Here is a 27,857-nt window from a genome sequence, read left to right on the forward strand (position 1 = left end):
ATTTGAAAGCCCTTTTAGCTTATTTTATGCTTACATGTATACTCAGGTCTCTTTTTAGATTCTTTTTATGTTCTTGGATATGCCTGTTTCCATACAATTTGAAGTTTATATGTTTATAGTAAGTTTCAGTATCTCATGGGGCATGTCCCCTCTATTATATTTCTTTGAGATCTTAATGTGGAAAATAACTATATTCTTCTTTGCACAGTTGTGCTGACTCCAGAATATTGGTTAAAAAAGTGGTTGGTTCAGCTGACCTATCAGAGCTCATTCTATTTTATTTTAAATATATTAAATTTTGTATTACTTTTATGGAAAATTATCAAGCAAATATGTGCTTCTGCCATCTTTGTTCTTAATTTTAACTTAAAAACCGAAGTAAATTCATATATTTTATTGAGTTAAATTATGTAATTTTTACAGTCACTTTCACATATTTTGTCCTGATTCTTTTACCGTTTTTGGTTTATCCTTATTCTACCATTTTCTGGTTTCTGTAGAGAAAAATGACTTAGAAGTATGATTTATATGAATGATTAGATCATATATAGTTTTATTATTATTTATATTTCTAAATTAATGATCACAAGATCACATCACATCACTAAATCAACTTAGCAACTCTTTATGGAACTCTTTTATGAACATAGTATATGTCCACATTCACATTGCAGCATGTTGTCGTTATTTCCTGAAATACTAGCAATCCCTGCTTTGTGCCCAGTCTGACAGTCCCTACAGCATTTACATTTCATTTGTCCATGACAATTTTTAAAGTTTATTAGATAATTATCTCCATTTGTTTATTTCAATAACGTAAATCCCATCTGGTGGCAGAAGAGGGTAATTACAGACCATAAAATACTTAGGAAAAATGAACATATCTTTCTTTGTATTGCTTTGAAGTTTAAGTAAGAAAATAATTAATTTAATAAGAAGATTGAGTTGCATATTTTATGAATTATAGTTGTATTATTTTAGTATACATGTTTAAACTAAAGTGAAGCTAAAGTATTTTCGTGTAAGTCCTTATCTTTCATTAAGTCCTTAGGTGAATCAGTTATGAAACTTAAGTATGATTTTTGCAATAAGTATGTTAGGTGGTGTAATATAAAGGAGCACTTTAAATAGCTTCATGATGTATTTATTCTTTCTAGGTAGGACAAAAAACTTCACAATTTTATTTGCATCATTTGTTTAGTTTAACTTTAAAAATGGATATTTTGTAATTAAGTAATTCCTTGACCTAATTACACATTTGTAGAGGTTCTAAATGTATGAAGGCTTGATGTATAATCAGAATACCTGTTGGAAAAACTTAAATTCAGATAGGGGAAAAAAATCATCAAAAACGTACAGGTATATTTTTCAGAGAAATTAAATGTTAAGAATACCTTTGTATTCAATTACCTGCAATTCTGATCCTTGGTATACCTTTACATATGGGAAAGGAATAGTGCCATAAGATTTTGCATTTAGCTTTTAGAATCTAGTCCTCAGAGAACTATTTCCAAAGTTCCATCCTTTGTCTTTTTTTTATGTTGAGGTGTTGGAAAGCATATGGGCCATCAGATAACTCCCCTTTGTTTGCCTGATTAAACTTATCATCTCCAGCATCAAAGTACAAGAGATTAAAGGCATGTAGTTTAGTTATAATCCCTAAATCCTGATTTTTGTTGCCTTATTCCTACTTATAAAAAATAACAGGAAAGCAGATGTGGCTTAGTGATAATGCCGCTGCCTACCACCATATGGGAGGACCCAGGTTTGATCCCTGGGGCCTCCTGGTAAAAAAGAAGAAGAGAAAGTGTGCCTGAATGGCGAGCTAGTACTTGTGTGGTGAGCCGAGTGCCTGCACGGTGAGCCAAGTGTTCACGTGGTGAGCCAAGGGCCTGCATGGCAAGCTGAGTGCCCATGTGACTGCCCGTGTGGCAAGCCAAGTGCCCATATGGTGACCCGGCTGCCTACATGAGTGCCCGTGTGGCGAGCCAAGTGCCTATGCGAGTGCCTGTGTGGAGAGCCAGTGGCCTGCACGGCAAGCCAGTACCCGTGCAGTGAGCAGAGTGCTTGCATGAGTGCCTGTGTGGTGAGCTGAATGCCTGTGTGAGTGCCTCCATGGTGATCCGGTGCACGCATGGCAAGCCAGTGCCCATGCGGTGAGCCGAGTGCTTGTATGAGTGCCTGTGTGAGTGCCTCCATGGTGATCTGGTGCCAGCATGGCGAGCCAGTGTTGGTGTGGCGATCTGAGTGCCCGTGCAGCAAGCCTGGTGCCTGGGTGAAGAGCCAGTGCCCGCGCAAGTGAGTCATGCAGCAAGATGATGCAACAACAACAAAAAAGAGATGAAGGGGAGAGTCAAGGTGAAGCACAGCAGAGACCAGGAACTGAGGTGGTGCAACTGACAGGGAACCTCTCTCCCCATCAGAGGTCCCCAGGATAGAATCCAGGTGCATCCTAGAGGAGAAAGACAAGAAGAAAAGACAAAAAAAAAGATATAGATACAGAAGATCACACAGCGAATAGACACAGATAGCAAAAACAGCAGAGGGCAGGACGAGGAGGAAAAGGGAATAAAAAAACAGTAGCCCTTTTTTATGGAGAAAAATGAAAAAACATCTTTTTTAAAGTTAGATTTTAAGTTTTTAAAAATATGGAGGTCTTTTAAAAATTTCTTTGGCGAAATGTAGAACTCTAGTCTCTTTTTAAGTTGTTTATATGTCCTGTGAATGTAAATATAAGTCAGGAATAATATTCTGGCTTTGTAGATGACATATAAAAACAAAATTTTATATTTAATAAATGTAAAGGTAGGTTCGTAGCTGTGATTAAATTTTTGTGTGTTCATTTGTTTGTATTTGGGTATGCTTAACTGCTACAAATCTAACTTATGCGTCTTTCTTAACAGAATCAAAGAATCTTCAGGATGGCAACAAGTGTTTACAAGCCCATATTTGGATTGGACTATTGAACGAGTGGCTTTAAATGCAAAAGTGGTTGGAGGTCCACATGGAGACAAAGATAAAATGGTTGCTGTTGCCTCAGAGAGTAGCATCATCCTGTGGAGTATTCAAGATGGAGGAAGTGGAAGTGAAATAGGTAGGAAAACTTCTGTTTATGCTGCGTATTACTGGTATAGATAATATCCTGAAGTTTAAAAAGGATTGCCCATAAATACCAAAACTAAGCTGGTATCCAGTGATAACAGGATTGCTCAAAGTGAGGGAATGGTCTAGTGAGGAGAGAAAAATTAATATAAGAAGTGCTCAAGGTGAGGGAATGATCTAATAAAGAGAGAAAAATTAATGTAACAAGAGAGGAGAGAGTCTTTTCACTAGTTTGGTCCAGCTAAAACCTGGCCGTTTTATGAGAATGTTGATGTTTACTCTCCATCCTTCCCATGCCACTGGACCTGAAGGTGGAGTAAATATTTTCTTACTTCTCATCCTTTAGGCCAGAAATTCTCAATCATTTTGGTCTCAGGACCCCTTTGCACTCTTAAAAAAGTTATTCTGGACCATAAAGAGCTTTTGCTTATATAGGTTGTATCTATCAATATTTACCATAAGGAAAGTTAAAAATGAAGTTTTATAAGGCATTTAATTATTTAAAATAGCAATAACAAACTCATTGCATGGTAACATAAGTAGCATTTCTATGAAAATTAAATAGATGTTCCTTAAAAAATATTTAGTGAGAAGAGTGGCACTGGTTTACAAGTTTTGAACATCTCCAATATCTTGCTGAATTTTTATATCTATTTCTGCTTTCACACTCTTGCAGTTTGTTGTTTCAGTTGAAGTATGTCAAGAAAACCCACCCTTACACAAATAGTTGGAAAAAATATGTATTTTAATAATCTTCGTAATCATTGCGGGTATTCTTCTTTGATTCAGTACCAAAATTCGAAACCATGTCAGTGAACTTTTCATACTCTGTTAAATTAAAATCCATCTTGTACTTTAAATGGATCTATGCTTTGTTTTGGTCATTTGCAAAATGTTGATTTACTGAGTTATGTAGATTTTTCAAACGTTGATAATTTTCATTATACAATATTTTAAAAACTCATATTCATTAGTATCACCACTGATTTCATCACTGAAATCTACATGTTAGGTAAAAGTTTGCCTAAAGGGGAGCAGATCGAGTGGTTGAACACCTGCTTCCCATGTATGAGGTCCTGGGTTCAATCTCTGGTACTTCCTAATATAAAAAAATTTGCAAAATTCTAATTTTCACTTGAAAGCCTTAATTTTTATCATTGGCAACAAATATCGCCAGTTTTTTCTTTGAAGTAATAGGCTCACTTTGTTCATTTTTGAGAAAATTTCTGCCAAATACCCAAATCTGAATAGCAACCATAGTTTGTATGTTAGTCAACCTTTCAAATAAGAATGGTATTCTTTAAAAATAGGAGCTTGTTTAGCTCCCACCTCCAGCAATTGTGAAGATCTCTTCCTTTAGACAACTTCTGCTATGCTTAGTCACACAGAAATATATTCAGAATTAAAATTTAATCTGTACAGATTTTTACAGCTTACTGATATCTTGAAGTTAAATTGACCTTTTTTTTTTTTCTCTAGAGAAGAGTTTAGTGACTACCAGAAGAATTTAGTGGCACTGTCTTGGTTCCTGCCATTTCTGTCTACTTTTGCTTTGTATCATTAATATATGTGTCAAATAGATGTTCCAGGATAAACCATGAGATTCATATATTACATATATCAGCACCACTTGTGTTTGTGGCTATGCATCACATAAAAGAAGAGTTTTTATGATAGTTGATGATGGTGCCAGATGAATACAAGCAAAACACCAGCTTCAGCAACATCTGTATATTTTTCTGTTTGTAAGGCAGAAATGCAGTTTTCCAGAAAAGACCTTGACTCAGCAAAATCTTTAATTCATAGAGTTTGTGCATTATTGGAAAGTGACAGTGCTGTGATTTCTTTTACTGACTTCTAGCAAGCATTCAGTGGTGCCAGTTGTTCAAGGTTTTATTAGTCTTTCAGCCACACGTGCTTCATTAGCCCAACTGTTCTAATTTCCCATTTTGAGACAGTGATCCATCATTAAGAAAAAATATAACAAATAAATGCTATTTTAGAAATAAAGTATTACATTTTGAACAGTTCCAGTAAAAATAAAAATTTTAGAAAGGTTTTCAAAACTCTTTTAAGACTAGTATTGCAAAACAAGACAACGAAGTATACTTATTTCTTATTGTGCTTCTTTATAGGCTCAAGGGAAACTTGAATTTCAAAATAATTTATTGGGCAGTAAAGAAGTTACAGAGATTAAAGCAGTTATAAACAAAGACAACTAGTAAGAGCATATTTAAGTATTGAGAACAAACTAAATTAATCTCAGTAAACATACATAGTTATATTCTCAACTTACCACTATAGATAATTCTAGAAACCATACAGACAAATTCCATTCACTGTTATTGATGACCTCATCCATATCATGTAGCCTTGGAAAATTCCTTTGTATACTTTTGAAAGAGTAGGAGTACAATAGGCAAATAATGCTTTAATATTACTATGAAAGTAGTCTTGACCACTTCGAACCGCCCAGGAAGGGTCTAGAGACCAACACAGATTCCCAGACCACACTTTGAGAATCATTAATGTAGCCCATTCTCTTTCTCTTCTCACTAGCCCCCTCCATTCCTACCCTACCTAGTTTTGAATCTCATGCCATTCAGACTTACAGTGTCTACTTGTTTTCCTTGATGTAGTCTTCACCGTCTGAGTTATTCTTCATTCCTTTGAATTTAGGTCTAGTTCCCCAACTCAAAAAATTTTAGACACCACTGGAGTCTTAGTCCTTACTTCCTTTTTTTATTAGACTCATTCTATTACAATCACTCTTCAGCATAGAACCTCATTTTTCTTGAATTTCTCCATTTGCCTTACTTATCTGAGAATTTCCAACCCTGCTTAAATCCAGCTTTTTGGCTATATAGCTAAATATCACTGGGAAGAAGAAACAGACATACACACAAAAGGCAATAGTAAATCTTAGTTCATGAATGCTAGTCACAAGTGGGCATTTCAAGCTACCCAGCAATCCTTTTACATTATCCTTGTCAGTTCTGTCACTCTCCTAAATGACCATTTCATACCTTTTTCTATCTCTTTAAATTTCTAAAACCTTCTCTCCTGTTCTCATCTGATAATAGAGAAAATTGGAAGAGATCTTTCATAAGTTCCTTCTATTATTTTTGCCCACCTATCTCTATCTATGCTCATATATTCTGTTGTTACTATGATTAAATGATCTGTGGTCCTGTCTAAGGCCATCATCCCCTCAAGTTGTATATTAGATCCCAGTCCCTTTTACCTACTCAAGGAAATTGCTCTAGTAGTTATTCCTCACCTCTCCTGCATCATAAAAATTTCCTATTCTGTTAGATCATTTCCATCAGCACACTACCATGATGTTATTTATTTTAAGAACTACCCTATATGCCCTTGCAGTTTTTCCTCCATTTCTCTGCTCCTTTTATTTTTAAAATTATATTATTTATTTGTAAATAATTATTTCAAATCAAAGAAAATAAAATAACAGAAAAAGGCAGCTCAACAAGTTATGGAAGCATTACTCCTGAAAAATACTGTTCACATACTTTTTTTTTTTATCCCCAGCCCCCATTGTTTGCGCTCGCTGTCTGTTCTCTTTGTCTCTTCGTTGTGTGCCATGTCTGCTTGTGTTCTTTTTAGGAGGTACTGGAAACTGAAATTGGGACATCCCATGTGGGAGGAAGGTGCCCAATTGCTTTGAGCCACCTCTGCTTCCTGTTTATTATGTCTCTCATTGTGTTTCCTTGTTGTGTCTCCTCATTGCGTCATCTCATTGTGTCGTCCTGTGTCAGCTCACCATGCTAGCCAATTGCATCAGCTCGCTGTCTTGCTTGTTTTCTTCAGGAGACACTGGAAACTGAACCCAGGATCTCCCATGTGTTAAGTAGGCATCCAACTGCTTGAACCACATCTGCTTCCCCCAGGCACTTTAATCTCATCTAATTACAACTATTAACTCAGTTATTCCTCCAGTGTACAGAAAGATAAACAGATGAACATAGATTGGTTTCCTTATATAATGAAAAATATGAAGGGGAAAAAATGCTTAATCATATTCATATCTGACAAAACCAAACCCCATATTCTTTTTTTGACCTTTAGCATTAATATAGTACCAACTTTGATACTATATTAGTATTACAGTGTTCTTATTGACTATAGTCTCTAAATTATGTAAAGCATTACAGTATTCGTTTTTACTATAGTCTGTAAATTATGTTGTATTTTTCCCATGTATAACCACATTCTTAATACCTTGTGGTAGAAGAATATTCCTTTATTTATATTAACTACAACCCTCATCTACTGCCAAAATCATTGTTATATATTTTTTATTATCCTCCAGCTGTACTCCAACTAACAATCTCCCTGGAGTACTCCTTTCAGCCATTAATACATTCATAAATCAACAGTTCGTTACATTCATTATATTTACATCATCTGCCCTTCTCGTCCCACATTACATTTCCCGCCAACTTACACTTCATAGTCCAACTCCATAAGTGTACTCATTGTATTTAGTTCATATCAGTGAGAACATACAATATTTGTCCTTCTGTGTCTGACTTATTTCATTCAACATAATATCCTCAGGGTTCCTCCATGTTGTCATGTGCTTCCCCAATTGATTTTTTCTTACACCTGAGTGATATTCCATTGTATAAATATACCATATCTTGTTTATTCATTCATCAGTTGATGGACACTTAGGTTGTTTCCATCTTTTAGAAATTGTAAATATTGCCATTACGAACATCAGAGTGCAAATATCTATTCGTGTCTTTGCTTTTAGTTCTTCTGATTATACTCCTAGTAGTGAGATTGCTGGATCATATGGCAGTTCTATATTTCGTTTCCTGAGGAACTGTCATATCTTCCATAGAGGTTGCAACATTTTACATTCCCACCAGCAGTTGAAGGAGTGTTTGTAGTTTTCTACATTCTCTATAGCACTTGAAGTTTACTGTTTTTTAAATAATGGCCATGCTGGATGGTGTGAGATGATATCTCATTGTAGTTTTGATTTGAATTTCCCTATAAGATAGTGATGTTGAACATCTTTTCATGTGTCTTTTGGCAGTTTGTATTTCCACTTTGGAAAAATATCCATTCAGTTCTTTTTGTCCAGTTTGTAATTGGGTTGCTTGCTGTTTTGTTGTTAATTTGTGTGATCTCTTTAATATAATATGGAGCTCGATCCCTTATCACATTTATGGTTTGCAAAGATTTCTTCCCCATTGAGTTGGCTGTCTTTCACCTTCTTAACAAAATTGTTTGGAATACAAAAGTGTTTAATTTTGAGGCTGTCCATTTATCTACTTTGTCTATAGTTGCTTGTGCTTTGGGTATAAGGTTCAGGCCAATCACAAGATCTTGAAGATGTTTCTCTACATTTTCTTTTAATAGTTTTATAGTTCTAGTTTTTATTTTTAGGGCCTTGATCCTGTTTGAATTAATTTTTGTATAAGGTGTGAGATAAGGGTCCTCATTCTTTCTTTTGGTTACTGATATCCAGTTTCCCAAGCACTGTTTGTTGACTATGCTGTTAAGACCCAGCTGCATGAGTTTGACAGCTTAGTCAAAAATCACTTAACCATGGGAGTGAATGTGACTCAAGTGATTGAGCGCCTGTTTCCCACATGGGAGGTCATAGGTTTGGTTCCTAGTGCCTCCTAAAAAAACAAAAACAAAAATAAAACAAACAACAAGCAAAACAAATGAAAAAACCAACTCAGGGGAGCTGATATGGCTCAGTGGTTGAGTGCCAGCTTCCCACATACAGGTTCAATCTCTGGCATCTGGGACCTCGGGGGAAAAAAATCACTTGACTATAGATGTGAGGGTTTATTTCTGAATTCTCACTTCTGTTCCATTGGTCATTCTGTCTTTGTACCAGTAACATGCTGTTTTTATCACTGTGGCTAGATATTATGCTTTAAAGTCTGGAAGTGAGAGTCCTCTAATTTTGTTCTTCATTTTATTTATTTTATTTATTTTTTAAAGATTTATTTATTTCTCTCCCCTTCCTCCCCCCACCCTGGTTGTCTGTTCTCTGTGTCTATATGCTGCGTCTTCTTTGTCCGTTTCTGTTGTTGTCAGCGGCATGGGAATCTGCGTTTCTTTTTGTTGTGTCATCTTGTTGTGTCAGTTCTCCGTGTGTGCGGCTCCATTCCTGGGCAGGCTGCACTTTCTTTCGCTCTGGGCGGCTCTCCTTACAGGGCACACTCCTTGCACGTGGTGCTCCCCTACACAGGGGACACCCCTGCGTGGCATGGCACTCCTTGCACGCATCAGCACTGCGCATGGGCCAGCTCCACATGGGTCAAGGAGACCCAGGGTTTGAACCGCGGACCTCCCATGTGGTAGACGGACGCCCTAATCACTGGGCCAAGTCTGCTGCCTGTTCTTCATTTTAAAGATTTTTTTTTGCTATTTGGGAACCTTTACCCTTGTAGATGAATTGGATAATTGGCTTTTCCAGTTATACAAAGAAGGATATTGGCATTTTTATTGAGATTGCATTAAATCTGTATATCATTTTGGGTAAAATTGGCATGTTAATGATAGCCTTCCCATCCATGAACACGTAATACCTTCCGTTTATTTAGATCATCTTTGGTTTCTTTTAACAATGTTTTATAGTTTTTGAAATACAGGTCTTTTATATCCTTGGTTAAATTTATTGCTAAGTATTTTCTTCTTTTAGTCACTATTGTAAGTGGAATTTTTTTCAAACATTCTCCTCAGATTTCTCATAAGTAGTGTATAGTAAAGCAAGGAAGCAGATGTACCTTATGGTTGAGAGCCCACTTTCCATGTGTGAGGTCCTGGGTTCAACTCCAGTACCCCCTTTAAAAAACAAAAGCAAAAAAAACTCCGATAAAATGCTTTCGATTTTTGTGTATTCATCTTGTATCCCGCCACTTTGCCAAAATTGTCTTTGAGTTATAATAGTTTTGTTGTGGATTTTTTGGATTTTCTTCAAGTATAGGATCATATCATTAGCATATAATGGGAGGTTTACTTCTTTCCTATTTGGGTGCTTTTATTTTCTTTTTCTTGCCTAATCACTCTAGTTAGAACTTCTAGCCATGTTGAATAGCCATGGTGACATTGGGCATCCTTGTCTTGTTCCAGGCCTCAGTGGGAAAGCTTTCAGTCTTTCTCCATTGAGTACGTGTCATATACGTTTCATATATGCACTTTATCACTTTGAGAAAGTTTCTCTCTCTTCCTGTCTTTTGGAGTGATTTATCAAGTGTATTTAGAGTGTTGTTCTCTAATAGCGTGGCAAGAATTTCTAGAGTGCATGGACAGTGTCTGGCAAAGGAGGACAGACCAATACATCAGGCCCTTGATATTGATGCTTGTACTTATGAACCTTGTTTTTGTGAAATCAAAACTTAGCTGAGTGTAATAGTCAGCCAAAGTGGTGCTGATATAAAATACCAGAAATCTGTTGGCTTTATACACAGGGTATTTATTTGGGGTAGGCACTTACAGATACCAGGCCATAAAGCATAATTTACTTCCCTCACCAAAGTCTTTTGCCACATGTTGGAGCAAGATGGTTCCCAATGTCTGCCAGGGTTCAGGCTTCCTGGGTTCTTCTCTTCCCAGTTCTTGCTTCTCTCCGGGCTCAGGGTTCCTCTCTTCCCAGGGCTTGCTTCTAATTCCTCACAACCAACATCTCCTCTCTGTGCTTACTTCCTGGGGCTCCAGTTCAAGACTTCAGCATCAAAATTCCAACATCAAAACTCCAATGTCAAAAACCTCCAGTTCTGTCCTTCCCTATGTCTTTTATCTGTGAATCCCTACCCAGCAAGGGGTGGGGACTCAATACCCTACTGACATGGCCCAGTCAAAGACCTAATCATAATTTAATCATGCCCAGGTGCAGACCAGTTTACAAACATAGTCCAATATCTATTTTTGGAATTCATAACTATATCAAACTGCTATACCAAGTAGTATATATTGCCTAGTAGTTACCTCTTAAAAGCTTCCTTGTTGCTGAAATGTGGCCACTCTCTAAGCCAATTTCATCATGTAAACTCACTACCATTGTTTTTTTTTTTCCTTTTTCAGTATTCAATTTACAGTTAATTTTTTGTGTTTTAATGTAATGTTCTTTGTAACCTATTAACTTAAGAAGTGTAAAAAAAAATTTGCAGCTAAGCCCATCCAGTGAATTTTTCATTTCAGATATTGAATGTTTTAGCTCAAGAATTGCCTTTTGATTCAATTGTATAGTGTGTGTTTCTTTGCTGAGATTTCTCATCTTCTCACTCATTATGTTGTCCTTTTTATTAAATCCATCATATTCATAATAGCTCTTTAAAAGGTTTTGTGCTAATTCCAGGATCTGGACTACCTTATCTTTTTATTTTGGGTCACACTGTCCTGCTCCTTCTCATGTCTAGGAATTTTTGTTCATGTACTAGACATGTATATCATACATTGTAGGCAGTATGGGTTTCTTCCTTTAAAAGATATGAGTTTTGTTTTAGGCAGTTAAATTCTGTTAGAATTGATTTTATACCTTGTTAGGGGTAATCTCTTAGGATGGCTTCTACTTGAGGGTATGGTCCTTATTCCTAAAAGTTTGTCTTTCTGGAGTCTCGTTGAATGCTCAAGGTGCTTAGCAAGGATTCTCCACTATTGCTGGGCTGAAACTATATCATCTATGAACCTATGACCTCTGCTATCTTCACTCAGCTCTCACTCCTATAGCAACCTCTCTCTTTTAGTCCTCAGGGCTTCTCACTTTGTCCAAGTGCAAGCTGGCCTCAGCCAAGGTCCTAGAGAAACCTCTGCAACTTCTGTGCCCTGTCTCCCATCCAGCACAGTTCTCAGCTTTCTCGTATCTTGCCCCCAATTTTCAACAGTTCCATACTCTCATCTTTGCCTCCTTAGTTCAGGGAAACCATCATTCTTCATTTGGACTTCACCTCTGTTTAGTTTGCTAAAAGCTTTTGGGAGCAATATACTAGAAATTGGTTGGCTTTTATAATGGGAATTTATTAGGTTAAAAGCTTAGGGTTCTGAGGCCATGAAAGTGTCCATCATCAAGAGATGCTGCCTTGCCAAGTTGCAACTGTGGGCAATCAGGCACATGGCTTTCTCTCTGAGTTCAGCTATGAGCAATCAAGTACATGTCAGGGCATAATGGTGGCTCTACTGGTATCTGCCTTTTCCTCCTGACTTACTTTCTCCCTGAGCTCAGGCATATGGCTTGTTTCTCTTTTCTTCTCCTGTTCCTTCTCTTTCAGCTTCTATGTCTCTGAAGCTTTTTTCTGTGTCTAAGGCTTTTATTTCTCCATTTACAAAGGACTCCAGTAAGAGGATTAAGACCCATCCTGTCTTCTGCAGTCTAATCAAAGGCCCTCACCAGATGCTATCTAATCAAAAGATCCCATTTACAATGGGTTTACAGGTACAGGATTGGTTTGCTTTAAGAACAAGATTTTTTGGGGTCCACAAAAGACTCAAATCAGCACAACCTTCTTGTGCTGCGGTCAGGAAGCAAAAGGCCATTGTAAATATGGGACTTACCTTGTGTGTTTCCCATCTCCAATGTCCTCTGCTTCCTGTTGTTCACTGCCTGAAAACAGTTGCCTCACATATTTTGATCAGTTTTTTGTTGTTGTTTCACAGCAAGGGGTTAATCTTTTATCAGTTATTCCATAATGGTTGGTAACAGTTCTCCCTAACAATAGTAAAAAAAAAAAAAATTTAAACATTATTGATCATAATATAGCAAGGAAATGGATTTTTTTTCCTTTTCTCAAATTGCCATTTTTAACATAATAAAAGGAGGTTTTGTGACTTGATGTTTTTTTGAAGGCTAATATGAGAGGTAGCTGTGTTATGAGGTAGTCCAGTAGTAATTTGTTCATGTCCTGTAAAAGAAACCATTTGTTGTTACAAATGGTAACAATGGAATCTGACCTTACTATGTACCGGAAATTGTTAGGGCTGGCATAGCCTTGAGAGAGCGCTCCCAGAGGCTGAACTCCCTTCAACAGAACTTATATAGGACTATGCTACTAGATTGCTGCTATAAGCAGTATTTTATTGAGAGGGCCCCTTAAGACAGGAACTTGTTAATACTTATACTGTTGTCCTCCCTGTGGATATTGTCAGGATTGTTGAGCCTAAGTAGGAGTAACACTTTAAATTTCTGGAGAGCATTCAGAGTGTCTTCCCCAATTTCCCAGAACCTTGTCCTTCTCTAGAGTAATCGATATTAGTTGTTTTCTGTTTTATTATTCCTACCTTTCATGTAGCCTAAAAATATAGTTGACTTTACATGTTCTGAAAGATGGTTTGGCATTAAAAATAAAGTACTATTACATAACAGTTCTTAAAGTTGTGAAATGATGAGCTTTCTGCTTTGAAGTGCCAGGTTTATTTCTTCTTACTTCTGGTTGAATGGCTTAGCTTTTTTCTTGTCTTGTCTTTTTTTTTTTATAAACTATTTTTAAATAGGTTTTAGATTACAGAAAAGTTATATCGGAAGTATAAGGGATTCCCATCTACCCCACCACCTCCGTCTCCCACATTTTCACCTATTAATTACATCTTAAAATTATGGGGTACTTTGTTAAAATTGATGAATAAATATTTAAACATTGCTACTAACCAAGATCCATAGTTTACATTGTGGTTTACACTTAATTCCAGTGCCTTAAAAATGCCTTTTGTTCCACCTACTCTTCCCTCCCCTTCCCCTCAGAACCTCTGGTAGCCACTATCTTTATATCAGTGTACTTGTTCTCCCATTACTACAGTATTAACAAATTTATTTTGTCCATGATTGCAATTACCCCTTTAGGTTTGTTCATTCCTCAACCTTGAGGATTTGGGGATGGTGATGCCTGTTTTGCCTCAGATTGAGAGGGGGCTTAGATTTTATCGGACAGATAGAACTATTTTGCTTGCAGTTGTAGATACTCTCTGTTTTTTGGGATGGGGGTTGTCCATCATCATCATTTTGTTAGTTGACCTGGGTGAGTCCAGTGAACTGGAGAGTAGTTGTTGGCTGCAACTCTTCTAAGATTAGCTTTTTTGTGTGTTGTGTTTTAATTTACTTTGGCCTTTTCGGTTGACAGGTTTGGCTGAGATGATATTTTAATGTGTATATGTGTAAAATATGTATTTATACATAAAAATAAAAAGTGTGTATCTAGAAGACATTCCTTAACGGTACTTACCAGTTTTTTTCTTTTTTTCTGGTGTAGCTCGTCTTTCTCCTGTTAGATGCCAGACTTTTTCAATATTAGTTAAGAATTTTTAAGATGTTATTTATGACCAGTGATCTTCTATTGTGTATGGTACAGTTCTAAATAGAAACACAAATATTTGGCAAAGAGACCAGTTACCTTTTCTGACTTACACTTTTACACCATCCTGCAATAGTATTTAATTGGTTTCTTGTGTTCCAAGAGACTTTCAAGGTCTTGTTTTCTTAGCTACATGCTGAGAAAATTCTTTACATTGGCAGGTAAGAGGTATTTATTTTTTTTCAAATAAATAAACTGAAACCTGACAAAGCTGTATTAGTCAGCCAAAAGGTGCTGATGCAAAATACTAGAATTCTGCTGGCTTTTATAAAGGGTATTTATTTGGGGTAGGAGCTTACAGATACCAGGCCATGAAACATGTTACTTCCCTCATCAAAGTCTATTTTTATGTGTTGGAGCAAGATGGCTGCTAATGTCTATGAGGGTTCAGGTTTCCTGGGTTCTTCTCTTCCTAGGTCTTGCTTCTCTCCAGGCTCAGGTCATCTGTTTTCTCCACAAGGTCAGCAATAGACTGTCATGTGAATGGCTCTGTCTCTCTCCCTGGGGTGTCTGCTGTGTCTAAGGAGCTGTCTCTTTTTCTCTGTGTTCTTCTCCTGGCTCAAGTCCTGACTTCCTGGGGCATGCTTTTCTTTCCTCTGTGTGCTTATTTCCCAGGGCTCCAGCTTAAGACTCCAGCATCAAATTCCAAATCAAAACTCCAGCTTCAAAATCTCCAGCATCAAAAAGCTCCAACTCTGTCCTTTGCCATACCTTTTATCTTTGCGTCTCCACCCACCAAGGGATGGGAACTCAAAGCCCTACTGATGTGGCCCTGTCAAAGCCCTTGTCATAATTTAATCATGCCCAGGTACAGACAAGTTTACAAACACAATCCAATATCTGTTTTTGGAATTCATATCTATATCAAACTGCTACAACAGCTATGTTCTACATAAAGCAATACTGTATAGGTAAGATGTATTTTCTAGTATTACTAGGTCAAAAGATATTTCCCATAAAGTGTTTTTCAAATAATTAAGATAATATCATTTAGTGTCATAATGGTTTATAACCATTTTAGACTGAAAGTGGTCTTGAAGACATTTAGCTTGGGCCCTATTTTGTAAATAAGTAAGGATCAGAAAGGTGGCCCAAAAAAAGGTGCTTTCAGAGCCAGGATTTCATCACAGATTATTCTGTAATACTCTGCTGAAGAGATACAACTATATAGGGTGAGTCTAGAATTATCTGTTTTAGAAATTCTTGTGTCTTTTGTAATTGATATGGATATTGTAATTGATTTGCTCCTATAGCCTCCTTCACTTTCACCCCCTCTTCCGTTTTCCCAGATTCTCAGGGCCTATTATCTTTCCTAATCCCCAATTTGATGAATGTCTATTCACTTTTTTTGAAAAAATGCAATTAAAATTTTTTTAATTTTTTTTAAGGAACTTAAATTTTGCAGTGTCACATAAAAAATATAGGAGATTCCCATATGCCCCACTCCTCACACCTCCCACATTTTCCTACATTAACACCATCCTTCATTAGTGAGGTACATTCATTGCAATAGATGAACACATTTTGGAGCATTGGCACTAAGTGTGGATTAAAGTTTACATTGTAGTTTACACTCTCTCCCACCCAATTCTGTAGGTTATGGCGATTGATACTGGCCTGCATCTGTTGTTGCAATGTCCATTGTTCATCCCCCAATCCTGAAGATTCTGGGATGGTGATATCCATTCTACCTCTTATTGAGAGGGGGCTGTGATCCCATAGGGCCAATGGATGGAACTCTCTTGCTTGCAGTTGTAGACCACCTCAGTTGCTTGATATAGTAGTTGCCCATCATCACCTCCATATTAATTGTTCTGGGTGAGACCAGTGAAGTGGAGAGCAGGTGTTGCAACTCTGTTGAGATTCACGGCCCAGCTGGCACATGGATAGCCCAAAGATTTAAGTCTCTTGGACATACATCTACCAACTCTAGTACTAAATATAGGTACAAATAGAAGGAAGAAGAGCCATGTATAGGGAAACCACAACTAAGTCCAACTCTGTCATTCTGGGAATCATAAATTCCAAAATAGGGTACACTGGCAAGGCACCAAACTCTGGAGCTATCTGCCCTAACTATAATGTCTGGATATCTCCAGAGCCCTTAAGAGCCCTGTTACTTGGGGTTGTATCTACTTTGGCAGTCACAGAGATCCTTCTAAGATGTGCATAAGCGTAAACTCTGAAATGACCTCCTGACTCACTTTGAAATCTCTTAGCCATACAAACTCATTTGTCTTTACCTTTTCTTTTGGTCAAGGTCTTTTTCCAGTTGCATTGCTAGTTGGTGCTTGGTAGTAATCCCTCGATGCCAGGGATGCTTATCCCAGGAGTTATGTCCCACATTGAGGGGAAGGTCATAAATTTATATGCTGAGTTCGGCTTAGAGAGAAGCCACATAAAAAGTGCAATTTAGGTGGATTGTTCTCTAAAAACTATTCTCAAATACCTTTTCCCTAGCCCCCTTTACTCCTCTGGATATTGCTGTACGGTATGCATCTTTTTATTACTACTGCATTATATTATAATTAGCTTTCATTTTTTTGTCCTACTAGACTGTAAGTTCATAGTCACATTGTATATTCTCTCTCTTTTAATCATCAAGACCTAATATAATGCTTTTTTCTTTCAAATTTTTAAAGAGCAATCATGCATACCATACAGTATTCCTATACATTACCCCACCACCAACAACTTACATTGTTGTGACGCATTTGTTACAAATGATGGAAGAGTTTTTTCTTAATAATTACTGCTATCTATAGTCCATAGCTTATATTTGGTGTATTTTTCCCCCAAACCATCCTCTTATTAACACCATGTATTAGTATTGTATGTTTTAGTTCATGAGAGAGTGTTCTCATATTTGCTTTTTGAATGAATTTGATGGCTGCCATCCTGGGAAACCAGGTATTTAAAATAAGCTCTGATACAGGCCTGAATGTTTAACTATAGTGGTGATATTTCCTGCTTTAATTACTGTTATTTCCATATTCCTATATACATTGTGGTTAGTTGAGATTGGACCAAGGAATCAGTTCACTGGTTCCCAAATATGAGGTCCATGGGTCAGCTGCATGTAAAAGCTCCTACAGATTTTTATAAAAATATAGTTCTGATTTAGTGGGTCAGGCATTCAGCCCAGGAACCTTTTAATTTTATTCTAACTTAACATCTGCAAGGTTATTTTGATGATCAGCTAGTTTTGGGAACCACAGTTTTAGGTAACTAAGGTGTTTTATCAGTGTGAGATTACTTAAAGCAGGTACTTTTGTGCTTTAGGAGTTGTGTAAGCTGCTTATAAGAGCCTAAGAGTTTTCTATTTCTGTTTCCCAAAGTGTCTAGCACGTAACTTGTAGAAATGAGAATAGGTTTAGATTAGCCACTTTTAAGATGTTTTTAATCTAGGTCTTGAATAATGCTAAAGATGGTGACTGTTTTACCCTTTTTATTTTTTATTATTTAAGGAGTGTTCAGCCTTGGCGTTCCTGTAGATGCTCTCTTCTTTATTGGTAACCAGTTGGTGGCCACAAGTCATACAGGGAAAGTAGGAGTATGGAATGCTGTCACTCAACACTGGCAAGTGAGTTTTAACTAAGTCATAAACACTGAAGCATTTCTGAAATCTGAAGCTCATACTATGTTCCTACTTTATTCTTTTCAATTTATATTACTTTTGAAAATTATACCATGTCTGGAATATATTTAGAGGCAAATTTGTTTCTAGATACAAATTTGACTGTTTAAAGTTTTTTTGGGAAATAAATTTTTTAACTCTGGTTTGGCATTTCTACATTTCTGTGAAATATTTTAAGTTCTATGCTACTTGAATGAAGAGTAGTCTAGGCAAACTTCATTTTCTGACTGGTGCTATGTGAAAATACATAGCCTGTTCAGAGATGATAACAAGCTAAATGATCTCAAACACTTGGGAGAAATAGGAAAGAGATAAGACTTAAAAGAGGTTGATACCTGATTCTGAAGGAGAAAGGAAAAATTACAGGACTTTAAGCAGGGGTGTGACATGATGAGCTCCATGTTTTAGAACGATAGCAGTGGTAACAACTACTATGAAAAGTGGGCTTGTGGTCAGGGAAAAATCTACTACAGTAAGCCAGCAGCAGAATCAGAGCTAAACTAAAAATAGTGGTAGCAGAAATGATAAAGATAAGTATGTTTGAAAAACATTTTATAAGCTTTCCTGACAGTATTGGTATTTGGTTAGATGTAAAAATGAGCAAGAGAGAGATATGCATTTCTAGTTTTGACAATGGAGTGCTTAGTAATACTTTGAATTGATACAGAGGAACAAATATGCTAGTGGATAAGGTGATAAATAATTCAAATGATTAAATATGTTTACTTTTAGAGCCCTCTGGGCATATAAGTGCAGGTGAATTTGGGAAAGGAAAAAGGGCTTGGAAGTAAGTATTTGGAAATCACAGCGGTTCTGCAATAACTGAAAAATTATTCAGAAGGGTATAGAAAGAAAAGAAAGGCAAAATTAAAACCCTTAGAAACATTAGCATTTAAGGGGACAAGATAGGAGATCAAAAGTCAAAAGGGCATATAAGATAAGGATTAAGAAATGGTATTGGTTTTTGGCAGTAGTGTATCATTTGCAAATATATGTTAATTATGGTTTTGGTGAGGGAAAGCCAGATTATAGGAACAGGAATTAAAAGATCAGAGATTAGAGATAGCAAATTGGGTCATCTTTCAAGAAGTTTGGTAATCAAGGAAAGCAGGGACACAAAGTGGTAACTTGAGGATCTAGACTTGATTGAAGAAAAGATTTTCAGTGCTTTGTTGTTGTTTTGTCTCTGGCCTGAGAGGAACTTGAGTATTCTTGTAGCTAGAGAGAGGAGTTAACAGAGAGAGGAATTGAACATTAAAAACATAGAGATGATTTCTGGTCCCAGAGAAGGTTGGAATGTATGGCTTCTAGAGCACAAAGGGGTTGTTGACACTTCTTTTGTGTTATAGAAAGGTGAGGAAGGAGTATTGAGAGCATAACGTCAATGGAAGAGGAAGACACTGGAAGTATGTCTCTTAATATTTTGTTTTTGTTTTATGAGAACTGAAGTAGGATAATTGCACAGAGTAATCAGTGGTAGACTTGGTGACCTTAGTTTTGAAAATTTTTACTAGCTTCTGGAAAATGGAAGAAGAAACTACAAGGAATGTATCAAAGTATTGCAGAGATTATGAATTGTACATTTATAGGGCAATTCAATGATACAGTTATGTGAATTTCTCCATTCACTCACCGCACTGGAAACAGGAACAGGGTAGAAAAAAACAGAGTTTGGCCCAATCCAAGATGGCTCAGTTTTTGAATTTGTGAGATTAAGAAGTGTAGTGAGGAAGCACTAGGTAGCCAGAGAAGATAGAGAAATGGGAACCAGAGGGAAGTTAAAGAAAGCAGATGGGTGAATTATAAGGAATGAGAATTGTTGGAAAGATAGGAGGTTATGATCAAAGAGGACAATTTTTATTTATGGATTTTAGAGCTGGAACAGTTTTGAAATAGTCAGTTTAAATCTTATGTTGAACTGGCTGAAAGGTGAAAGTGATTGAACTAGGGAAGAGAACTGTACTGGTCACCAGTATGGACATTTAGGTGCCAAGATCATAGTAGAGAATGTGTAAAAGTCTAGGAGCCAGATCCTCAGAAGAGGATTTGGGTTGACCTGGAAGTAACAGTCTTGGCAGATGTATGATAACTAAATGTTATTGAGTTGAGGGTGTAGAGGATCATTCTTGAGATCTTAAGGCTCTGAGATACTGGGGAGATAGCAAAAGTATGAATGACTTCCAATTAAAGGGATAACATTAAAGAAAAATTAGGTTTCATTTTCAATGAAGACAATAGAAGTCATGCCCATACAAAAAATTATTAGTACTAGAGTGGGCCTTTGATATAGGTATTGCAAAAGGCATTATGTGGTGGTTGGCATAAAAATCGGCATAAAAATTATGTGGTGATCGGCCAAGGAAGGTAGGAAAGGACTGATCTAGGTGGATCTTAAGTTTTGGTAGAATGGTACTGATCAGAAGGATTCTTTAGCTGATGATATTTTCATAAAGAAGAAAGCAAATTATAACTTATGGCAATTCTTCTCTCAGGTGGATTAGTTAGCTAATTATGTCAAATCTGAGTTTTTGGTGGCTAGGGAAGTTGCACTATCTATGTCATAAATTGCCAAAGTAAATTTGGGTTCCTAAAGAAATGTACTTCATTACCTTTTTTGTTTTTTACTCATCTTTTTCAAAACTGTATATAAAAGTTTTAGTATCTCTTGAGATCTTGGAAATTGTGCTACCTTCCTCAGAATGAATAGTTATTCATAAGCTTTTGGTTCTGCATATAACCTGATGCTTCCTGCTCGGTATATGCATGTGACAATTTGAATTTTGTGAATCCCAGAAAAGATTATATTTTTGAAGTAATCCATTTTGGTGGGTGTGAGATCATTTGACTGCAGTAGATTCAGTTAAGGGATCTTGTAGATCACTTTTGACTGGAGTAGTTCAGTGAAGAGTGATCCAGGTTGGGTCTCCTCCACTTTAGTGGAGACATAGACACAGAGAAAGGGAGCTCTGCCATTTTGACCCTGCCATGTGAGAGATAGGACTCCAGTCTGCCTATAGCTGCAGAAAGTTAGAGAAGTCCTGAGAGACTCCAGGAGACAAGGCCCTGGGAGAGATGCCTGAAATCCCACAGCTGAGCTCAAGAAGAAAGTAGAGAGAGACTGGCAGGCCTGCCATCTTACCTCACCAAGTGGCAGGACTCCAGGGTTTGCTAATTGCTAACCTTTGGTGAGAAAGTATCTCTGATAATGCCTTGATTTGCAAGTTTTTGTAGCCTCAGAACTGTAAACTTTTACCCCTAATAAATTTCCCATTTTAAAAGCCAACCCATTTCTCATATTTTACACCAGCAACCTTTGCCAAACTAAGACAGAAATTCATACCAGGAGTGGGGTGCCACTGCTTGCAGTTACCAGAAATGTTAGAAAAGCTTTATAAATGAGTAAAGGAATTTTTTTTTGGAGAAATTGTGAGATACTTGGTAGAAAAGGCCTAGCTTGCTTCAGAGAAACTGTTGGTAGGGATATAGATCCTAAAGTTACTTCCAATGAGTCCTGAGACAGAAATAATGACAATTTACTGGAGGGAAGGCAATTCGTGCTTTAAAATGGCAGAGAAGTTGGAAAAATTGACTCCTGATGTTAGATGGAAGGCAGAAAAGTTTAAAATGATGGATATTTAGCTGAGGAAATGTCCAAACTAAATGTGAAAAAATGCATCCTGGCTGCTGCTTGCAGTTTATAGCAAAATGCAAGGGGAGAGAGAAGGTGAGAGCTGGATTCCTGGGCACAAAGAAACTAGAACTTGATGGTTAGGAAACTTCCAAGCTTCCAGAAAACAAGTGCCCAGAGAATAATGCCCCATGTGTGGATTTAACTCAATTTGCAAACAGAAAGCTGTTTCCTTTCAAGTCAGGATTGGAAATGTAGTTACCCAGAAGGATTTGTCGAAAGTCGTAATGTCTGATGGTTGGGACCCCTATGACTGTCATGCACAACTAACAAGCTATTTGCAAGATCAGTATGATTGAAACCGCTGTTAACCTGGACTAAAGGAGATAGGGAGGGGAGAGATTGAAGGAGAAACCATTTCAGGGACAAAACTGTGGAAACTGAGGTCTATACTCAGGCCAAGAGGGTCAGTCTTCTAGCCAGTTGTTCAGAGTGATTTCGGTTGCCCCAGGCTTTAGAGTGTGGAGCACATTCCTGGTAATTGGGGAGAGTTAGGTCATCACCCCACTGTGCTGAGGGGGTTAAGACAGTGCCCCAGAGATTGGAGAAAGTATGGCTGTCACCCCAGTGCTCTTGGAGGGTGAGGCGTGGAGCTCAGCTGCCACCCAGGTGCTTGCTGAGGGTCGAACCAAGAAGGCCACCTACCAAGCCCTTGGAAGACGGGGTAAGCTCCCAAGAAGAAGAAACTATTTTCAATAGGTAACTCTCAGATTTTCAAAACTAATGGAGGTTTCTGCAACTGTTTGGGACCTGTGACACCTGTTTTCATTCATTTTCTCCCTGTGGCATTGGAAACTTATCCTGTGATTGGCCTTCCTTTGTATGTTGGAAGCAGATAACTTGATTGCTGAGTTTCACAGGGGTACAGCCAGAGGAGAATTTTGACCCAAGACAGACTATATGCCTATTGCTGATTTTTTTGTTTTGTTTTGTTTTGTTTTTTTAGATTTTGTGCTTCACGTTGCTACTGACATGATTTAAGGCTTTTGAAATACTGTGATCTAATTCATCTATTTTGCAAATGTAAAGAACATGTCTTTTTGGGATTCAGAACTTAAGAGTGTAATGGTTTCAATTTTGTGAATCCTGGAAAAGATTGTTTTGAACTAAGCCATTCCGCTGGGTTGAAATGCTGTGACTGCATTAGGTTCTGGTAAAGAACCTTGATTAGATCAGTTTTTTTTTTTAATAAAACTTTTTAAATTAAAGTTAATAGATCATATAGAATGTTACATTAAAAAAAATAAGAGGTTCCCATATAACCCATACCCTAGTCCCCCACCCCCATCATTTTTACAGATTGTATTTTTTTGAAGATACATACATCACAAATAAGGTTACATTATTAAAAGCATAAGAGGTTCCCATATACCCCCCATCCCACCACCCATCTCCTCCCACACCAACAACCTCCCCCATCATTTTGGCACACTCATCGTATTTGACGAACACATTTTGGAGCACTGCTGCACCACGTGGATAACAGTTTACTCTGTAGTTCACTCTCTCCACGGGTACATTCAGTGGGTTATGGCAGGATATACAGTGTCCAGCATCTGACCCTGCAATATCATTTAGGACAGCTCCAAAGTCCCAAAAATGCCCTCTCATCACATCTCTTCTTCCCACTCCCTGCCCTTAGCAACTACTGTGGCCACTTTCTCCGCATCAATGATACAATTTCTTTTATTAGTAGTCACAAAAGTTTTGTAGTAGAATATCAGTAAGTCCACTCTAATCCATATTTTATTCCTCCATTCTGTGGGCCCTGGAATGGTAGTGTCCACTCCACCTCTATCGAGAGGGGACTTAGATTCCACATGGATAATGGATGCAGTTCTCCTGCTTGCAGTTGTAGGCACTCTCAGTTCCCTGGTGACCATCTTCACCTCCCTGTAAACTGATTTTTATAAGTCCAACAAACCAGAGAGTAGGATAGATCACTTTTGATTCTACTAGGTTAGCAAGGCATGACCCAGGCTGGGTACTTGCCCTTTTACTGGAGCCGTGTATATAAAGGCGACACAAACACGTAGAGAATGGGCGCTCTGCCGTTTTGACCTTGCTGTGTAAGAGACAACTCCACAGTGTTGCATTTCTGGTATTTTGCATCAGCAGCCTTTGACAAACTAAGACAATGCATGAATTGAAAACTATACCTGTCAGTAGGTTTGTTACTATATTTCAGAAAGACCTTAGGAAAATTGAGCATTCATGCAGCAAACAAGCCATATAATCCAGCTAGATGAATTTCTTTGTAGTGTAGTGCAAAGACAGTACATAATAAGATCTTACCATCTGATATGCATATTTCAATAGACAACTATGATCGCAGGCTGGTTCCTAAGACTTCTGACACTGGTTGAGTAGGTTCTGATTTGGCCTTCTTTAGCAATAGTTCTGTCTATGACTAACAAAGTACACAGGACAGCCTCTGTAATTCTTTACTCTAGTTGTATAGTGAAGATTGATTTGAAGTATTTTAAACAGATGAACCACTAAAAAGAATGTGAGGGTGTATGTGTGTTTTTGATATTTTTGTTGGTACATTAATTTCTCATCAGGCCCGTCCTCAATTAAATGTTAATGAACCTTTTAAAAACATTGTATCTGATTTGGTCAAGAGTTCTGTTTTCCAAAAAATCTTTCAGTTTCTCATTTCCTTTTTTCCTTCCACATAATTAAGTCTCAAAAGAAGATTAATAAAAAGGAAATTGTGTTGTCATATAGGTAGCCTAGGTTGAGTTACATGGCAGAAAAACAATGTCTAGGTGTTATTTCCCAAGTTCATTTCAATTCAAGGCTTATACTGGAAATACTCTTCATTCTTATATTGAAAAAGTTCAGGAAGTTAGTACTGGAAATTCATTATATAATTTGATTCCTAAAGGATCAGAAATGTCACCCTGTATTCATTCTGGAGGATTAGAGCTCTCGAGCTAGTCATGGTATCAATCAGGGTTCTCCATAGAAACAGAACTATAAAGAGATTTATTTCAAGGAATTGGTTCACATAGTTTTAGGGCTGGCAAGTCTGAAATCCATAGGACAGGTCAGAAGGCTGGAAACTCAGGTAGGAGTTGATCCTTAAGTCTTTTTTTTTTCCTCTCTCCCCTTCCCTACCCACCCCAGTTGTTTGTTCTCTGTGTCTATTTGCTGCATGTTCTTCTTTATCCCCTTCTGTTGTTGCCAGCAGCATGGGAATCTGTGTTTCTTTTTGTTGTGTCATCTTGTTGTGTCAGCTCTCCGTGCATGCCGGTGCCATTCCTGGGCAGGCTGCACCTTCTTGTGCGCTGGGCGGCTCACCTTACAGGGCGTGCTCCTTGCACATGGGGCTCCCCTACGCGGGGACACCCCTGTGTGGCACAGTGCTCCTTGCGCACATCAACACTGCGCGTGGGCCAGCCCCACACGGGTCAAGGAGGCCCAGGGTTTGAACCGCGGACCTCCCATGTGGTAGACGGACGCCCTAACCACTGGGCCAAGTCTGCTTCCCGATCCTTAAGTCTTGAGGCAGAATTTCTTCTTTGGGAAAAGCCTTAGTTTTTACTCTTAAGGACTTTTCTTCTGATGGGATGAGGCCCACACACATTATTGAAGATAACCTCCTTATCCTCCTTATCCTCCAATCAGCTGATTGTAGGTATTAACCACATCTACAAAATACCTTCACAGCAACACCTAGATTTGTGTGTAATTAAATGACTCATCCTATAGCCTAGCCCAGTTGACATGTGAAGCTTATTGTCACAGGCACCATCAGAGTCACAGCCTCGTGTCTTAGGCAAAACCGTGAAGGCTGAGCTTGAGTAGGGAACTTTGGCTCTAGGAACAGGGATTCAGAGTGAATTATTGTGGTCTGATGTGCTTGGCTGGGTAAGAATTGGGGAGATTCATTGGATTTAGCTTCTTTTCTTAACTGATGTGAAAACCCTATTGCACTAATGTCCGAAGCAGGGGTTTATTGGTAATAGGTTCCTGAATGCCTGTTAGGAGTTGGAATAATATGTGCGTTGGACTTGTGGTCCCACAGTTCATGGGGAAGGGAATAACATTTGGGTAATTGTTATGTTCTGGCTACTGTCCTAAATATGTTATATTTGCTTCTTTTTAGATTCACAATAATGTAGCTGACACAAGCGCCTCTACTGATACATAGAAATAATGGATAAAAGTATTAAAATGTGTCTACATTAATTATCAAATTATACTTAGGCACTTCTCTATTTATCACACACTCATGACGCATACTATGTATCAAGGCAAACGGTGTGGGGTTTTAGGAAGAACAGGCGGCATGTCTTTATGGAATGGTGAAAATGAGTCTCTGTCCAAAACCTGAACCTTTAAAGGTCTGCCTCAGTCCATGAGAAGACAACTTGGAAAAGTTTGCGCAGTAACCTTAGAACAAGAAAGCTTGATCTTTGTTTGGTATCTTGGATTATGAAGTGACAGTTTTGGGGGAGGAAGTCACCCATAAGAAATTGAAGCCAAAATATTCAAATTAGGAATATGAATATGTAAGTTGGATGGATAAGGGCATGTCTTTGTGGTATGGGTACTCCAATTTGAGAAATTAGCATTAAAAAAGCAATCCAGGGTCATTTATAGTACTAGATGCAGACATGAGACCAAAGGGGATACTTTGAAAATAGAAGGCAAACATGACTCCCTCAAAAGAAATGCTCTCTAGTGAAAGTGAGCTCATAACTCCCCAAAATTGGTAAATTGCGTATGGAAATAAATGAAAGCATCATCAAATTTAAAAGTAGTATTAGCATCCCCAAAACTGGAAATAATCAATCAGAAAGCAACAATGAAATAAATATCTAAAGTCAAAGAGATTTTTAAAAAAGGAGAATAGAATAATAATGAAGAAATAGGACTTATCTGAAAATGAAGGAAAATGTATAATACTAGAAATTAAAAAGTCAATAAAACCCCACCTTGCTTAATGGGTTAAATAGAAACACAGCTCAATTAATGAATTAACGGACAGAACTAAGAAAATCATCCAAATGAAGTAGAGAAAGTGAGGTAGCAAATATGAAGACAGAAGAAAGCAAGTCTATTTCAGAAAGGAACAGAGAATGGAGGGAGGGCAATAGTGGAAAAAATAATTGCTGACAGTTTGGAAAATGGAAAAAAGGTGAATTTATTGAAGAAATATTGCACATCTTGACAGGCTAAATAAAGGACAAGAGATGTGGTTAAAAGATTCTGGGGGCCTTGAATTGTTTGAGAAGACAGACATTAATTTAAATTGTAAATCAGTTATGCATGTAAAAATTATTGTAATCACTGTGTGTTAGCTGCTTTAGGAGAGAAATTTCACTTCCCTCTTAGATTTGTGACCACAGTCACTGAACCAGATGTAGTAGTCAGTTTGGTGTGTCAGGTTGTTGATTTGAAGTTGTTAGGGTAAAGAGGAGACCACACAATTGCTGACTCTTATTCCAGGAGAAAAGAGCTCAGCAGTATTAACTCCTCTAACCCTGCTCATCCTTTACTTTCTCTTTGGAGGAGTAGGTATGAAAAGAAAGGCAGAACTTGGTCAAGGATTGCAGAAAAAGAGATAGGAAGGCTCTAAGCCTGGAGTCCTTTCCCCCAGAGAAAACGGCGTGTGCCTTGTGATGCTCCAGGCTGCTGCCAATCTTTCATGGAAAAATAGGTCCAAAAGGGAGAAGAGGGAGTCTCATGACCTCATCCATCCCCATCTTCCTGCTAGGAAGATTCTGGGGTAGGAGTTGAAACTCCTTCCATAGGCATGAAGTTAAAAAATTCATCTAACTTGAAGCAAGAAACTGGCCAGTAAGTGTAAATAAGTCTTCCCTCTATTCTTTACACCTTTAATAATAGAGTTTTCTGTGTTCATTTGCTACAAAATCTGGGGTTAGGGGTGTAAATGGGTCTTTACTCTAAATCTATCTAGGGTAACTTATAAATGCACATAAACTAAGAAGGTATCTACAGAACTGTTGAGGTCACATTCATGAATGGCTTAGAAGAATCATTTCCAAGTTTTAATTTTTTTAATTTGTTTTTAAATTAAAACGGATCTAGATTCTATATTTTTATACTTGCATATCCTTTCCCCTTC

General features: G+C 37.6%; 1 protein-coding gene across 1 annotated transcript in view; it reads left to right on the forward strand.

The window, feature by feature from the left end:
• KCTD3 (potassium channel tetramerization domain containing 3) overlaps positions 1-27,857 on the forward strand; it is a 64,489-nt gene that overhangs the window by 15,362 nt on the left and 21,270 nt on the right. Inside the window, exons 9-10 of the mRNA XM_058275222.2 lie at positions 2,904-3,094; positions 17,900-18,015. Coding sequence (XP_058131205.1) covers positions 2,904-3,094; positions 17,900-18,015 — 307 coding nt within the window. The remainder of the gene's footprint in view (positions 1-2,903; positions 3,095-17,899; positions 18,016-27,857) is intronic.

The sequence above is a fragment of the Dasypus novemcinctus genome, chromosome 13 (genome assembly GCF_030445035.2).
Source record: "Dasypus novemcinctus isolate mDasNov1 chromosome 13, mDasNov1.1.hap2, whole genome shotgun sequence".
In the NCBI taxonomy this organism is placed as follows: Eukaryota; Metazoa; Chordata; class Mammalia; order Cingulata; family Dasypodidae; genus Dasypus; species Dasypus novemcinctus.